At 32.3% G+C, this 18,509-nt stretch overlaps 2 protein-coding genes across 2 annotated transcripts; one reads left to right on the top strand and one right to left on the bottom strand.

Moving 5' to 3' along the window:
• Positions 1–145: 145 nt before the first annotated feature.
• LOC134255235 (uncharacterized) lies at positions 146–1,481 on the bottom strand. Its single transcript, XM_062737747.1, has 4 exons — positions 872–1,481; positions 643–747; positions 410–518; positions 146–300 (listed from the first exon to the last, which is right to left on the bottom strand). Exons 1-4 carry the CDS (start codon positions 1,301–1,303, stop codon positions 146–148), a joined length of 801 nt encoding a protein of 266 aa, XP_062593731.1. The 5' UTR covers positions 1,304–1,481.
• A 6,440-nt stretch (positions 1,482–7,921) lies between these two features.
• On the top strand, positions 7,922–17,487 carry LOC134255183 (phosphatidylinositol-glycan-specific phospholipase D-like). Its single transcript, XM_062737679.1, has 24 exons — positions 7,922–8,057; positions 8,204–8,256; positions 9,246–9,324; positions 9,430–9,524; positions 9,864–9,974; positions 10,060–10,108; positions 10,262–10,316; positions 10,405–10,512; positions 10,606–10,633; positions 12,294–12,433; positions 12,573–12,759; positions 13,315–13,481; positions 13,745–13,857; positions 14,068–14,168; positions 14,309–14,422; positions 14,775–14,852; positions 15,073–15,220; positions 15,577–15,632; positions 15,718–15,800; positions 16,053–16,398; positions 16,504–16,591; positions 16,686–16,789; positions 16,935–17,015; positions 17,366–17,487. Exons 1-24 carry the CDS (start codon positions 7,970–7,972, stop codon positions 17,474–17,476), a joined length of 2,583 nt encoding a protein of 860 aa, XP_062593663.1. The 5' UTR covers positions 7,922–7,969; the 3' UTR covers positions 17,477–17,487.
• The last annotated feature ends 1,022 nt before the right edge of the window (positions 17,488–18,509 follow it).

Below are 18,509 nucleotides of genomic sequence, written 5' to 3'. Positions count from 1 at the left end.
TTCTGACAAGCAAATAAAAAAGTGTTTTTAAAGAAAGTTGATCATGCAGAGTTTCCCAGCATAAATAAATATGAAAAACAACCTATAAACTCACTCATTTTCCTCAGAGGAATACTCCATGGAATCATCACTCAGGTTGTTCTTGCTATTCAAAATCGGAAGAAATTTCAAGGTTGGAGGATTCTGGTGGCATGTCATCCTCGTACCTTAGGAATTGATCATTCATAGGTTGTGCATTCTCTTTTATATTGCACTGTATACCAACACTTCTTCTGGCAGGATACATGTTTATTTGAGTCCCTGATTAAAAAAAAAACATCCATTACACAATTTAAACTTTTTCAAAAAAAAAAAAATTTAGATTAATTTAAACTCTTGAATTTCTTGAAATGTACATCTTAAAATTTACCTTTGGTAGATGTTTCAGATTTGGTTTGGATAGATTTACCTATTCTATTCCATGACCTTTTTGTCTGACTGAAGGCTTCTTTTGATTTTGATAATTCTTCTGTACTTTTCTAAAAATCCCAATTAAATCAATATACAAGACTGTAGAACAGGATATACATGTATGCATACTCAGTCCAGATATTAATTATTTTTTAAAGGGTATGGTATATTTCTATTCATTTTCAAGCTTACATTGTTTTCATTGTCAGTCATTGTGCAATTTAAATCTTCTGATGATTTTCTAGCTTCAGCTTCTTGCATAGATTTATTCTGTACTTCTGTTTTCTCTGCAATGATCTACAATAAGATATCATCTTCAAATATTTTGTTATAAACTACCAGTATAAACCTTTTCCAGACATTCTAAAAATATTTACTAATAACATCTTTGTTTAAGTTGTAAAATGTAAAATCTACTTACTCTAAAATTTTCTCGTTTTACAAATGCCCCTCTTATCCGTTTCCTTTCTTTTTTCTCTCTCTCATTGGATTTCTCATCCGCCTCAATAGAGCTCAAATCACGTTTTCCTAAAACACTAGGGTGATGTTTTGTTGGTACTGACCCAGGATTTAGAAATTTGAGCTTCACTGGAATTCCTTGTGATTTTTTGAATTGATACTCAAATGGATAACAAGAGTCATCGAAATGTAATTCACAAAGGCTGGAATATCTAGTAGGGCCCTCAGGCCATTTCCTCTTAAGTCTAACAAAGGCAGTCCACTTTGGTACAAGATGTGGTTCCTTTTTAAATGGAAAATAGTGCAGGGACACTCCATCTAAATGTGTACTTGAACACCCACCCGCTACACATCTTCTACCCCTTTTTGTTTCACTGTGAGTATCAGAGGACATGTTTATTTACATGCTATGTAGTATAACCGCATTGAAGCTGTCCCTGCATCTGTTCACATTCTTTAAGTCACGCAGCCGATAACAGCGGAAACTGCCGAGCTCAGATTACTTTCACCGAGCATTTGGCATTTTAATTAATTTCAGCTAAACCACACATCTTAGAAACATGATTTTTTTTCAAGACTGGGTTTTTAATAACCAAATACATATTTTAATTGAACAATAATTTTTAACTTAAGGTGTCCTTTAAAGAGTAAATTTCTAAAATGCAGTGGGTGATGACGTCCAACTTCGTTAGAGACAGATGAACACCCCCTCCCATGAAATAGGTTTGAGATTTTTCAGAAGTTTTCCTTTCTTTTTATCTTGTCTTATTATATCATGTAAGTTGTCAGTCTCCAACTTAACAACAACTAAAAGCCTAAGCAGTATTTAAAGAATACATGTACTTTGAAATTGCAAACTTTTGTGAATTTATGTATTTTTCAAATGTGTAATAAAGTTAGGTCGTAGATCCATTATACATGTTGTTAAAATGGTTTGGTTAAACTTGCATAATTGATGTATGCTTTTGGAAATGCTTCAAATTTTGATCTCGGAGCAAATCAAATTTCTGTCATCGGCTGTATTTTTTAAAGGTCAAGAAGCCCGCCGCATGACCGTTTCAATCTACAGTTTACTTTTTTTTCAGAAATGTATAAATATCCACATGACCATAAATAATTTACATAAATATCAAACAATATTGGATTACGTATCTCCACTTATTGTTGAGAAAAAAAAAACACACACACACACACACACACAACAAAACAGGTGGGACTATTTTTTCGCAGATTGATGATAATTTCTTTATGTTCGTGATTTGTCATTTTCCCGCGAAATTAATCCAATCGTGAATGCTTTCATTGTTTTTTTTTTTTTTTAAAGAATGTTTTAAATGCGTATAGAAATTAAAATCAAAGTTTTTGCAGCATTAAATTTAAACCATCGCGATTGGTACTTTTTAAGAAATTGTGAAATTTGAACGCCGTGGAATTAAAATGACTTACAGTAGTCTTTTCTGTTTTATTATATACGTGTATGACGTCATTTGACGTCACAGTTTTGTCTGATGTGGTTTGCTATTCAAAGAAAATTCTGACCATATGACTAGCTTTATGAAACATATGGAGATAACGAACAGTATTCCAGATCAAAAGTCCATAAAACAATACAAAATAGGAGCAGAGCAAACACGGAACTCGAAAACATCAGAGGTGGGATCAGGTGCCATGGAGGAGTGAACATCCCCTGCTGACCGGTCACATCCGCCGTGTGCTCCTTGTCATGATCGGAAAATAACGGGAAAATCCTTAGTCAATTCAGTGTATAAATAATGGACTAACAATTAGTATGAAAAACGTCAGTCAGCATTTGACTCAATGATAAATTGTATTTGCTGACAAGGTCATTGTATCGACAATAGAACTTACGAAATGATGGCTTTAAATGAGCCTGCTGAAATTCTTGTTTCATCAACTTGTTTGTAATTTACCTCGCTGTAGAAATAGTTCATACGTAGAGCATGCTCTTGTGTATCTAATCAATTGAAATGTGTAAACTCCGTAAGCAGGTGATGAAGGTATATTGTTGCATAAGTAAGGGAAGTAGACGATAGAAAAGTTAAAATTATCATGTTTATCATAGAGCTTGGTTGTTAGATTACTATTAACATCATATCATAGAAAATTGAATGTCAGTTTTGCTAATATTGCCATATAAGGAAAGACATTGGCTATTGTAAATATTACAAAGTGAGTTGTGTAAAGTTTTTAAATTAATTACTTCAGACTTTGAAAGATACGAGTACATTTATGAAATATTTAATCTTTATTTGATCATAGTTCTTAACTTTTTTCACATATTTGGAAGTATATCAGGTGGGTGAAAGATTGAAAAAAAACAACAACAAATTTTATGTCCTGTACATCTCGGATTGAGATTCATTGCTCTAAATATGATTTTGAGCATATGCTGCATCAAGTCCGTAAAGATTGTTTTATAATTCCTCAGATTACAGAGCTTTCAGCACTGTTATTATGTTCCCCAAACGAAGTTGGGGAACATATTGTTTTTACTCTGTTTCTTATTATTATTATTATTATTATTATTATTATTCCTGGGAAAATTTTGTCCACGAGTGATCTTGTAAACTGTACATCCGACTTAGGTGAAACATTTTTAGGGTTAGTAGGCATGTTATGTTGAGTTGCACACACACACAGGGTCATTTTGCACGCACGTGCTTGCAACAGCACACACGTGCAACACACAAAATGACCAATATAATGTACACTGCACACAACTTTTCACACACACACACAAATGCTTTGAAACACATAATGTAAGGATACACACACACACACAGACAATATGACACACACAAAATAGCAAGATCTCACGCGCATGCACGTGCGCTTTACTCTGATTGGCTGAAACTAAACCCTCAATATCTTTCTTGTTTTTTGACGAAATCCTTTGAAATTTTGAACATAGCCATGCATTACGATATCCTACAACCTGATATATAGCAATTATTATGAAAACACGTGTATGCACGTGCGCTGCAATCTGATTGGCTGAAACTTTAAATAGCTATATCTCCCTTGGTTTTCAACCAAACAGGATGGGATTTGGAACATAGATATGTATAATGGACTTCTACAAGAAGGTATGGTCACCATGCACATGCATACACGTGTGTGTACGTGCACTGCAATCTGATTGGCTGAAACTTTTAACAGCTATAACTCCTTTGGTTTTCAACCAAACAGAATGGGATTTGGAGCATACATATATATAATGAACTTCTACAAGAAGGTATGGTCACCATGCACATGCATACATGTGCTTGTAGGTGCGCTGCAATCTAATTGGCTATAACTTTAAACAGCTATAACTGGCTTGGTTTTCAACAAAACAGGTTGGGATTTAGAACATAGATTGATGTAATGAACTCCTACAAGAAGGTATGGTCACCATGCTCATGTATGCACGTGTGTGCACGTGAATTGGGTACATTGTAAAATCAAAAATACACTTCAATAAGCGTTTTTTTTAATATACTTTTGAATTGAATACTTTAATATTTAGCATATTAAAATATATAGATTGTTTAGACAATATGATATGGTCATTCACATGCGCACGCGTGCAATGCTAAAATTTGAATGAACTTGGTGTTGTTAAATTCTCAGATGCATAGATTTTGTCCTACTTAATGAAGCTTACAGGGAATATGGCACCAAAAGGGAGTTGGGGAGCGTTTGGGGAACTGCATCAAGTCCGTAAAGATTGTTTTATAATTCCTCAGATTACAATTAGCACTAGTTGAGTTTACTGTTAGCATTCAGTGATTATGCTGAAAAAATAATCAGTTCAATTATTATCAGCAACTATATGTTTGTTTTTAAAATTCCTGTTGAAAGCTCATCGTAAGAAATAGTAATGAGATTTGGAAAAAATAATGTATTTGCTTATTTTCATAGCTTCTTGACTCGTATTGTAAAAAAATATTACATCTCTAGACACAAGAAACATTTAAAAGATACAGCTCTTGGGTGCTGTGTGATCCAAGTATTTTTCAAATGTGTGATAAAGTTAAATGTCAGATCCTTTATATATAGTGAAAACAGATTGATTAAATTTGCAAGATTGGTTTTGAACACCAAATTAACATATATTCAATTATTTAAATTTATCTTTGAAAAATTATATTGATCTTCAGATAATTAAACCTATCTCTAAACGAATGGAAGATGGGTATAACTGAATTAAAGCTACAATTAAATTAAAGATATGTCTAAATAATTAAACGTAGGTTCTAATTAACTACATCTATCTTTAATGGAATAACTCCTTTCTTCAACTCAATTAAAGATAGGTTCAATTGAATTATATCTATCTTCAATTTTTTTTAAAAAGATGATTCAATTACCCATCTTCAATTCTTTTAAAGATACAATGTAGGTAAAATTGAATTGTACACATATCTTCAATTCATTTAAAGATAGGTACAACCTATTTAAAATTAGGTACAATTGATTTGAAGATAGGTTCAATTGAAACCTATCCATAAAGGATTTGAAGATACGTACAATTCAATTACTAGTATACCTAGGTTCACTTCTTTATCTGGCCTTGAAAATAACGAAAGCTCCCTCTAACAGCGACTTGAACATGGAGGGACCGGAGAAAAGCTTTTTTATGAGGAGTAGTTTTTATTGTCATTATCTAAATAATTTAAAAAGATTTGTTCAATTCAATTGCACCTATCTTTAAATAAATTGTATCTATGACAACCAATCAATCATTCAAATAAAGAAATTGTTAAAATGAACTTAGCTTATGGATTTTATATTTGATAGATGAGATTATTGTGAAGGTTATAAACTCTGTTTTCTTTGATTACTTTTTTCCTATTGTTATACACAATGTTTTAACATGTTACAATAAAATTTTTAGTATGAAAGAAGGATATATAGATAACGAACAGTATTCGATCTCAAATTCCATAAAACAATACAAAATAAGAGCAGAGCAAACACGGACCCCCGAAACATCAGAGGTGGGATCAGGTGCCATGCATATGGAGGAGTGAGCATCCCCTGCCGACCTGTCACACCCGCCGTGTGTTCCTTGTCATGATCAGGAAATAACGAAAAAAAATCCGTCGTCAATTCATTGTAAAAATAATGGACTAACAATTGGTATGAAAAACGTCAGTCAGCATTTGACGCAATGATAAATTGTATTTGCTGACAAGGTCATTGTATCGACCATAGAACATGAAAATAATTTTCGTTTGTTTGTGATATTAGTGATAACATTGATTAATAGATGCCACTGTGTATAGAAGAAAAGCTGCAATTGAGAGTTTGGTAATATAGTAAAAGACCATGCATTTGGTGACCTAGGTATAGAGAGTTTCTCAGGCTATGACAACTTTAGCCCCAACATGAACTGGAACTCTGGCACAGTATGAGAAATATTTTTAATATTTTTAATAGTTTGGTGAGAACTCGATGATCGTTATATTCTTGTATTCTCTTAGAAGCTTGGAAATGAAGATATGGTTCATTACAAGTATGTAACAATATTTAGCATTTGATCAACGAGGGCCTGATCCCTAGAACTATGGATATACATTTTATAATTGGACGAACAATTTGCCACTTTTTCACGAGAACCTCATTTTCGTGAAATTACGCAAGACATGTGCTCGCAAAATTTCATTCTCACATATATTAGTATGTCTTAAGATCATATGGAGCAAAAAAAAATCCCTGAAAACATTTTCCCGCAATTAAAGAACTATTGACTCTCTCGCGAAAATAAGATGTCGGGAAAATTAAGTGATCTACAACATTCAGATGTTAATGAAAAATAAGAAAAAAAAAAAAGAGTTCAACAAGAGGCCCATAGGTCTTAACGGTCAACGATTTAGAGGACCCATATAGTATATAATCATTTTTATTTTTTTTTTTTGCATTTTCTCTTATTTTGTTAACCTTTCAAATACATTATTTACAGTTAATAATTATCAAAAACGAATGACAAGGAAGAGTAAGAGTAAGAAGTATCTTTAATTCATGGCATTTGTACCTATATTCAAATCAATTGTAACAATCTTCAAATCAATTGCACCTATCTTCAAATTACTAGTAATTAAAGACAGGTATAATGAATTAAACCTATCTTTATTTTATTTAAAGATATAGGTACAATTAATTTGAAGATAGGTACAATTGATTTGAAGATAGATACAATTAATTTGAAAATAGATACAATTGATTTGAAGATAGACACAATTGATTTGAAAAAAAGTACAATTACTTGAAGATAGATTGGTGTTATTCTCTTTAGAGAAGTAGATAGGCTTTTGCCTACATCCACGAAAGCCTGTCCACTTTTCTAAAGAGAATAAGATTGGTGTATGCTTTCGGAAATGCTTCGAATTCTGCTTGTGGGGCAAATCTTTCAGTAATCGACTGTATTGTTGTAAAGATAGAGAAGTCTGCTACATGACCAAGTCTCGAAAGTGTTTCATCAATCTACTTTATCTTTCAGAAATGCATAATGGTCCACATGACTATAAATAATATACATACACTGTATTATCAAATAATATCTGCACTTATTGTAAGTCATATATATTTTTTCACAGAGTCTCAGACATACTAAAAAGATGTCAAGTGGGAAAACTAGCCCAGTTTACATCCAGGTTATCAGTCAGCATAATCTAGATTACAGGATACCCTCCATATATATCGGTATAATGGATTTTGTCCCGACCAAGGACATTTTTTACTTCGCATTATGATACAAAATTAATAAATATCTAACTTTTTTAGTTCTGAAAGGTGAGAAAAGTATTTCTTCACAAACAATCTTATAATTTTTTTAAATAGTGAATTAAAATTACTTCTACGGTGTTATTTGTGTTTACATTAATTTATGTGAAACAAGGTGGTTGTACCAAGACCCTTGTAAAGAAAATCCAGATATGATAGACGAGGACATCACATGTCTTCTTTATCGGTTACAATCTGGTTTATTTACCTACATCCGCATTTTAAGCTAAATGTAATTTGTACACTGAGTTGTGAAAATATTTAAACCAATATGACAAGTCACGTTATATTTTTTCTAACGTTGGCCGTCGTATTTCATGAAACACTCGGAGCTGGCATCGTGACGCAGCTAAATGTGGGTAAGACATTCGTTCAAAAATTTTTATTCCAGTCAATGTTTCCAGTATTTTCACAGGCCAAATATACAATTCTGAAATATTTCAGTTGCATGATTATTGGAAAAATTAAATACATGCTAATTCTTTTCTATGCATATATGTTTCAGCCCAGCGAGCTTCAAGATTCTTTGATCCAAACCCTGAAAAGAATTACTCCCAGGTATGTATAAAACATTTTCAACGCACAATTTTCATCCTATCACATGAATTTTTTTGTGGACAAATTCTCTTCAAATCATATACATGTATTTTCAAAGAAGCATTTAAAATAAACATTTGTCATATTCTACATTTTTTACAAAGTATATACATGTATTTTCAATTCACTTTTATCTCAGAAACAACTGCATTCCATAATATGTAACATTTCGTATTTTTTTTTATATTTAAATGATAAATTAACAATATAAAGGAAGAATAATAAAATATAGTAATAAACAACCTAATTTTAATTGTAACTTAACATGCATTTATTTAACAAATTACCTGGTACGCATAAATGAATTATTTGAAAGGAAATACCCCGGGTATATTGCTATTTAACAAAGACGTAAAGAAACCCCGACTAACTTGTTTTTCTGTTACAATAAAATTGGTGCAATGCTCCTCACAAGAATCAAACTTTAAATCCAACTAGACAAGTGATGTTAAAATATAGTTCACACATACATTTAGTTCAGTACCATTCCTGTTGAAGACTCTTCCACATATCTATTTAGCTGCTGCCACGTTTCTTTATTTGACCAAAAAACGTAGTTCTCGGCTGGAGAAGTGTAGAAAATGTATTGAGGTTGAGAGAGTATCTCCCATGCATTTAGTTAGCAATGCAGTTTCTACACTTCTGCAGCCTTAACTTAGTCCCGACTTAAACTCATCTGAAATCAATGACTAAATGGAAATATTGAAAATATCATGAAACTGTAAAGTTAATCATATCTTTCTTCATAATCTTTGTTTGGAAAAATGCATGTCTTTCACTTTTTTCAATGCAAAAATGTAATGAGAAATTACAAAATAAGAACAAACTAAAATTAAGTTTTAAAAAGTACAAATATTCATATTTAATTACTAGTATTTTATTTCTTACCTTCAGAATAAGAATCGTCATTTCTATTTGACGTGTATTTAATTAAGGTGTATTTCTTTCAGATAATCAAACACCATTCATCGGCGTTTTACAGTGGAACACCATTTCCCGATGCCTTTTACAATGAGCTTTGTGAATTTGGTAAAATATAATCAAATCAAATTTTCATTAAAATTTTAAGTATATGATAACCTGGTGATAATAAATGTAGTGTAATATAATAAAACATTTTCCTCTGTTCTTCAGGAATGTTTTCAAACATATCAGATGATACGAAATCAGGACCGTTCTTGAATGCAACTATAAACTACATCAACAGAAAACCAAAACCATGGGACAAGGTGGGTCTGTATTGATATATTATATATGAATGTTTTGTGTAGCCAAACCAAATCCTATACCATGCGACAGACAAGACTGATTACAATTCTATTTTGACATGGGTTTCAAAATACTCCCTAGTAGATAAATACATGTAAACATAATTTAAAATTTTAAAAAAAATATACTTCAAATAATTTTCAATGAATGAAGAAAACTGTCTTCAATAAATGTGTTTAGTTTTTAAAGGGATGTTGGGTATTTATTTGGTAGTCAATCACGCTACAATTTGCAAATGTATCCAGGTTCCTTAGATATTTCACCATTAATTTGAAATATTGAAGCTCTTTTCTTATCAGGCGACCGAGCAATTGTTTGCATTCATGATGGGAATGATGTCCAATCAGGTATCAGACTCACTGTGGACAAGTCAAGGCGTGGATCAAGGATTTTTGTCGACCATGGGATATGTAAGATAAACTTTATTGTTCTTCAAAATATCAACATTTAACATTAAACATAAATTTGTCTTAATCGATGTGAATTGATTTTTAGACCAACTTTCATGGGTCAGTCCACAAAGCAAGAAAAGCAGGCAATTTTGGTATGTTTAAATTCATTAATGTATGTTTGACAACAACATACCTCTTTGTTCCCAACAACAATTTTCCAGTTTGACACCGCGTTTGGAGATGCGTTTTATTCTGTGTAATTCAACATTTTAAACCTTACCAAAAATCGTCATCTTTGATTGTAGGTGGAGATATAGTCGTTGTATATCTATTGCATGTTGTCGACGAAATCGACGAATGGTAAGAAAGATTCTTTTTGCTCCTGAAAGTTTTTTTTTTAAATTTCATGACATATGATAATGACACAATGGTAACTTAACATTTTCAGGTACGTTCCAGTTGATGATCTATTTGAAATTTACAAGGAATTTTACGGGTCTGTGCAAATCAACAAAACACTGATAGAATCTTGCTCTACTTTAGCTTTAGTGACAGCGTAAGTATGATTTATGCCAAAAAAATCTTTAAAAAATACATAAATGGATATTAATTAAATTTACTATAATTAAATTATAATTTTCATTTTTAGATACGCAGAGATAACTGGAAATGCTGAGGTACTAGTATTTACAGAATTTAAAAATCAATAAGTAGAGTTAAAGTAGGAAATTAATAGAAAAAAAGGCTTTTCCTAAAAAAAATTACAGCTGGAAATTAATTCTGCCTCTTAAATGCAATCTTTATGGACGCACGCAATGTAATTTCCAACGTAACCCGTGTTTAATTTACAAGTCCCAATTATAGAAGAACCTTTTTGCGATTTTATGATTTTATGATGCAACAATGCACTCCTACTTTCGATCAATTTGTTTGGAAATACCAACTATAAAACTATATTTATGTTATTGTTCCCCGCTTTCGCGAAAGCGAGGGGACATTAAATCTCATTCGTCTGTCCGTCAGTCTGTCACAAAAACTTTAACCTTGCCCATAACTTTTGATTAAGTGGAGCTATGACTTTTATATTTCACATGTGTATTCCTTGTGACAAGACCTTTCTTTGGGTACCACCAAATTTGACCTTTTGACCTTGGAGTTTGACCCACTTTTACATAAAAATTTCGAACTTTTACTTTTGCCATATCTTTTGAATGGTAAAAACTAGGAATTTCATATATGTATTTCTTGTGGCAAGGCCTTTCATTGGTTACCCATAACCTTGACCTATTGATCTAGACCTTGGAGATTTCTGTACTTGTGAAAAAACTTTAACCTTGGCCATAACTTTTGAACGGTAAGGGATAGGGATTTCAAACTTCACATATGTAATTCTTGTGAGAAGACCTTTTATTGGATCAAAGAACTTCGACCCTTTGACCTTGGAGTTTAATTTACTTTAAAGAAACAAACCTTGACCATAACTTTTAAAGGGTTAGGGCTAAGGCTTTCAAGTTTCACATATTTAATCCTTGTGACAGGAACTTTCATTGGATTTCAAAAATGACCTTGACCTTGGAGTTTGATCTACTTTTAATAAAAAATCTTTAGGTAATAAATTTAATTTGCATTTCAGAAAAGTTAATCGTTAATTACTTGTGACAAAATATTTCCTAGCATGCTATGATATGTGACCTATTGACCTTGACCTTCAGGATTGATTTTTAAATTTCTAAATGACATATGATAGGGCATTCATATTTGAGACAATATGTCATAAAAAATGACATCTCACCCACAAAGACACCGAAAGCAGGGGACCACAATTCTTTGAATTTGCTTGTTTTGTCTTAAGTTGAAGTCATCACGTATATCATCAAGTTTTGTTGTTAGGTTACCATTAACCAAATCATCCAAAATATAAAACGTTCCAGAAAGTATTCATATACTTAATGATATATGGAAGCTATTTGCATGTTTCAATGAACAGCTAACTCTCTAAAAATGATTGTCATACACTGGAATTTCTTACAGTGTACTACGTCAGGGGTCCTGGGTCAACATGTTGCCGTTGGACGACAATGAAAACGTGTTGACTCAGGGCCCCTGATTTTGAAAGAGTGGATTCTTCAGATGGACTCATAGATTTCTAGTATACTAGTAGTTTACCTATATAGAAAAATATAAAATATAAGGGTGAAGAGTTTACACATTAATGCATTGCACCTATAAATCTCTTATTTCCTTTCAATTTTGTTTCAGAGCACTCTAGATAATGTCTTATCAAATTTGGTTATCCTATCCTAGCATAATCAATAAAACTTTATTTGTTACTTTTAGCTGTTTACAATAGTCGCCGACACGTCTGATTTTATTGTGGACAATCTTGTGGAATATTTCCAAGGAGGATTAATGGACATGGCGGGTTGGACAAACAGGAAGTGGCACGACGCCATAACAATGCTCGAACAAGGCACAAAGTCAGTAAAACCACCCACAAGTCAACTCATTTTATTGTTCACAGTGGACTCCAAATATATCACAAATATCATAACAAAGTTTTTTTTTATCTAATCATCATCTCTTAGGGGTTTTTTTATTGAAAAAAAATATTTTCAGAGCATGCCATATTCCACACAATCCTCTCTTTATAAATTGCTCTAAAAAGCAGGACACTGCACTGATGTTTCACCCCAAACCACGCAGACCAACAGACAGACCATATACTGGAGACCTTTCTGTGTCCGATTTTCAGATCACTAGGTCTCAAGGAGCCATCACTATTAAGCCTGGACACAAAATAAAGGTTTCTAATTGATCATGTATTCCCACTACATGTACTAATGGTGTTGAAGAAAATTTAATTTTTTGTACTTATGTTCAAAAGATATAATCTACATTTCTCCTGTTGACAGTATATGTTATGCTCTGATTTTCTCTCTCTTTTTGTCCTCTAACATATCAGAAAACACCTGTTACATATATAAATGACGTCATATTGTGCTATGTAATATGTGTTTGAGATTTGTGCATTAATAATGTTCAGATAAATTTGAAGAATTTTGGTAAAGGAAGAAAAATGTTCTATAGTATGTGTTTCTCTCCCAACTCTTGACCCCTGTAACTTTGTAATTGTCAATAGACACCCAGCAAGTCCCGTTGCTGACAATTTTTAAAAAATGTGTTAAGAGAAGGAGAGTAATAACGGTAATGAACGAGCAGCTAGAGTTACGGATACTACACATCTTTTTATATGGAAAGGAGAAAAATGGAAATACAATTGCATAAAAAGAATGAATGAAAACTTTTGGAAAACATTTCGCAAGAAATATGATTCCTTTCATTTTTCTTCCACAAAAAGAATAGGCTAGCAGAGCTTAAATCCCAACTGAACAAGATAAAGAAGCAGAAGCAGCCTGAGCAAGAGCAAGTGGAAGATGATTATCAGCCCGAGCCCGAGAAGGTGGAAGATGACTATCACTGGAAGATTTACTTCCAGGACTACAACCATGGATCCCTGCTCGGAAAGTGTGTAAACTGACCTTTACTTCCAATTAGATCAATTGTATAGCGGAATTGTTTCTTGAAAGATAAGTTTTCGGAAAAAAACTATTGATAGACTGTTAAATGGACAATGTACATGTATATACTTGTTAAAAATTCATGCCGACCTTTTGTTGGTGCTTCTGAAAAAAATCATGATGGCCTGTCATTGTTGATTCTTAATTTTAAACTTTATAGTACTTGTACTAGTAAGTTTCTTTTAGCATCTTTGTCTTTACTCCCACTAGATCTCTGGCGGCGGCTGATGTTGACGGAGATGGTAACGTGGATATTGCTATCGGAGCTCCAGGATTTTCTGAGAATGAAAACATAATGGCGGGGAGAGTTTATATACTTTACAGTGAGTATATATATATATATATATATATATATATATATATATATATATATATATATATATATATATATATATATATATATATACTTACAGTGAGTCAATTACATTTCATCGATAAATATCAACGGTATTTCAGTACTCCTAAAATTCTTGATATCATGTAATTTTCAATTTGTTTGCCATTGTACAAGTAATCGAGTGTAATCATTTTAGATAGTGAAAACGGATTTCCAAGGCCTGGTAAATACTTTGATTATGTCGACATTAACAACTTGACAATAGGATATAACAGAATTTTTGATGGAGAAAAGGAGGTATGTACATATTTTATAATCATTACCGATTTCAATTAATACATGTAAAACTCGTTTATACATTGTATATATACTTTTAATTGTTTTATTAACTGATTAATTTTTTGTACGATTATTGTCTATTCTTATATCCGTTGTAGTTACAATCTCGATTCGGATCCTCTGTTGCCTTACTTGATGTTAACCTAGACGGTATGGTGGATTTAGTAGTGGGGGCAAGCTCCTACGGAAACACGAGTCCTTTAGACTACAATGTATGATCTTAGAGAATATACCAGTTTGTAAATATGATAGATGTAAAAAAAAAAAAATGTCATTACATGGGTTCTAGTTGTGTTGATAGATAATTTATAATAAGACCTAGAAAATATCAAATAGAAACTTATTATATCATTATTTATATTATTATTATATCATTATTATTATTTGTAGGGAATGTTTCTTTTTACAGAGTCATTAAGATCCCATTTATGAAATATTTAAAGCAAGAATATAACATAATACCTTAATGAAACGACTGTGTATATATGCACTGTCTGTGATTATATTATCTATCCTTATTCGATGTAAATATTGTAATTTATTGTTTGTTGATCTGATGAGCAGGGTAGAGTTTTCGTGTTTTATGGGTCTGGTAAAGAAAGGAAATGGAACCAGAAGCCAGATATCACTCTAACATGTCAGGTACATTTTGGCCATATTGTATCAAAGAGTATCAGTGGCACTAGTAGAATTTTTGGCTCAAAATCTTTAATTCTCGAATTACAGCATACGATTTGTTCCAAAGTCCAAAATATACTTATGTATATATATATGTAGTTCAAAAATTTTTTAATATTATGCATATAAATGATGCTAAACATTTTCTTTCCTTGAGTGTACCAATATCTGTTTTTCTTTGAAGTCTAAATTCTGTAACCTTGGATACTCGTTGACATCTGTTGACGTTAACAAAGACGGACATCTGGACCTGGTGATGGGTACACCCCACTACAGTGGAGGAAATCTTACTCAGAACGGCATGGTGGCCATTCTCGTCTCGGCATCAACAGGTTACTCCAATTTTGAAAAGAAAATGTGAACGTTGCATATGGTAGCAGCTACATGTACTTGAAATGTAGGAAGTAAAATAGATTCGTGGTTTACTTCACTTGTGAAGTTATATAGCGCTTGTCATTGGTTACCTTTGCTTTTAACTAAAATTTATGTGTTACCCAAGAAACAAAATTTTGCAAGAACTATGTTCTTGCAAATACTTCATTTATGGATTTTGATGAACTCAAAACTCTGTTTGGAGAGAAAAATTTTCATCATAGATCACAAGAATTAAATTAATTACGCTCTAAAACATGTTGTTGTTAATGTCGTTTTGTTGAAATAAATCTTGGAAAATATTATATACATGTAGCATCTGGTACAACCATACCTGTGGAATCTTTGACAAGGAAAATATATGGAGAGCAGGTATGTATATCATAAAAAAAACTTTTATGAATACAGATTAGTGGAAAATATCAAAAGGAACTAAAATTTTCCTTCTTTTGAATAGTCATACAGTTGGTTTGGTCAAAGGATTAGCGGAAAGAATGGTACTCTATTGGTGAATGAACCTTACTTCAGGATCTGCGAAAAGTATAAGCTGATATTTAACAATGCACATTTCAATCTGATTAAAATCAGATCGTTTGATCCGCTCACATAGATCGCTATTTATTTGTCGTGATTAGTTGGAAAAAAAAATACTATATATAATTTTTAAAAATGTAAATTGAGAAAAAATGCAAACATTTTCCTTTCTCTGATATTGTAACAAATATATTAGAACACATGAATGTGACTGTAAACATGACATACCGGGTATTTTGACTTTAATTTTTTCTTCAGTCCTTCGTGTCCATCTTTCTCTGAGTCAGACCAACAAGCTGTTGGTAAATTACACGTCTACAACTTTGGTAACAGCACTGCCATGACCAACATGTCTATTGCTGGTCGTGACGCTTATGACCTCGCCGGACATAGCAGTGACTTTGGCGACCCCTTTGGTAACGGCTCATTGGTCGTTGCTGTAGGAGTTCCGGGCGCGGACGTGGATGGAGAAGTACTTACTTTAAAAAGCAAATGGACGCAAGCCGGAAAAGTTATACTGTTAAAACTGGAGAAAGGGCAGCTGACAGAAATAGCAAACTATGAGAGTGACAGAAGATACAGCCGATTTGGAATGAGAGTCACTGTAAGAACGCTATCATTTGTAATGTATCTTAAAATATTTATTTCATTTATAAGCCATTTTTTTTGCTTGATCAGTCAATAAAACCAAAAATGTTTTTTTAAACAGTTTGCTGATATCAATAATGACAATATCGATGATTTACTGATCGGGAGTCCATACAGAAATGACGATCCGTCCAATCTCTTCAGCATCAGTGAGAAAATTGCTTTATAACTTCAAATCTCTCAATTTACTTTTTTAAATGATCTTGCACCAATAAATTAATTTACAACATGATCTTTTGCCAGTATTTGATGGGAAGACATATGCTTTTTATGGAGGAGAATATTTTCCTGTTGGTAATGCTACAAACAGAAGTTGCAAGTCGATATCACCCTGTCCGAACCGTAATGTAGGTTTCTCTTGTAATTGAATGAGATTTAGGTAATAATATTCTTTAAAACGACTGAGAAAATATGCCATATCTGGTAAATCTGCAATATATATGAATATTTACAGTAATTGAACTTTTAATTTGTATTTTTCTTTTCTTGTAGGCTAATCATACATTCTCCTCATTCCTTGAGGATAAGAACTATTTTGGGGATAATTTTGTAACACTTCCAGCCATTAATGTGGTAATTGAAATAAGAAATATTATAACTGTGAAAATGAATTGAAGTTTTTGAAATTTGCTGAAAGAACCTGCAATTTGAAAAAAAATGCACAAAGTCAAGATAGACGGAAAGTGAGTCAGTTTTACGTTTCAAAGTACAAGTATCTTATTACTCGTACATAGCACCATTGTGCATCTAATTTACGTTTCAATCAAAAATCAACTGCATATGGATTTTGTCTCCCAGTTGATTCAATACGCAATAGCATGCTCCACGTGCGAATTATTTCTAAGATAAGGCAAGTTATTGACAAACAAGTTAATGAAACAAGGATGTCTTGGTTAGAGTCATCGTTTTCAATTCTTTTTCAGACACAGTTGGTAATATCAGCCTCTATATGTGCAGATGACTATGATTACTATGGATCAGACTCCAGCTATGTTTACGTATTCGATACAGGCAGCAAACTGAAAGAACCATAACATTGTAAACATTCATTTCGTGCATGTATAAATTTATGAATGCATCACCTGTGTAAATAATTTTATCACATTAAAGACTGTCATATATTCCAAATACTTAATTATGTACATTTTCAACTTGCATAATTTTCGACTTGCGCTCTGGTTAACATAAACCTGAAGCATGCTTTCCTTTACTTTTGAAATTGCAAGAGAAAAATTTCAGTGTGTTTCTATTCCTTCGATTTAAAATATGTTTCAATTTGACGTTGGATTTGCAACTTTTTGCTTTAAAAAATGACACTGACTTTGCTGGAAAAAAAAAACTCCTCCAATCCAGTGTCACTTTTCAACACATCAAAAACTCATAGAACTCCCAAAATAAGGTCAAAATCGGAATAGAAGATAGAATAATTGGTTATGGAATATTTGTTACTATAAATCACAGGACTGAATTTACGTGATTATTGAGAGACAAATATGTCTAAGTCGATACCTCATTTTTAAAGGATTTTTGCCTATTGGTCATAAGCCAATATTTTCTAAAACCTTGACAATTTAATTTAGATTAAATCCGATGTCTTATACATGTAGTTTATTCCAAGAAAAAAAAAGGATAACGCTAAATGAATGTGAAAAAAAATCATTGATGTGCATGTATCTAAAACAGTTTTGATCCCTCGTATCTTGTCATTTTTTAACATGGGAAAAAGTGCGGAAACAAGGAAGAAAAAAATTTCAACCAGTTAGGAAGAATAACTGCAGTCACTCAGATTATCCAGTTTGCTTTTGGTTCCTGCCTCCCACCGTAACATATGGAATATATGCCAAAATTCATGCACTGTTCAAATATCTTTTCCTACTGAATATCTACCGAGCAAAGTGTTACAAGTATAAGGACCTCGAGGGTCATTTGAGTATCATGAGTTTCTTATAAGTTAAATGACTACTTTAGACCGACTTGAAACTGTTTTAGAGTTATGTGACAAGTGTTTTACGCTTTTGTTTTAGTTTTTTTCAATTTTATGCAGCTTTTTTTTCCGGGAAATCATGA

This window comes from Saccostrea cucullata, unplaced genomic scaffold (genome assembly GCF_032062105.1).
Source record: "Saccostrea cucullata isolate Sc308-1 unplaced genomic scaffold, CSIRO_AGI_Scuc_v1 ctg127, whole genome shotgun sequence".
NCBI lineage: Eukaryota > Metazoa > Mollusca > Bivalvia > Ostreida > Ostreidae > Saccostrea > Saccostrea cuccullata.
This window is presented reverse-complemented; position numbering and strand designations above follow the sequence as displayed.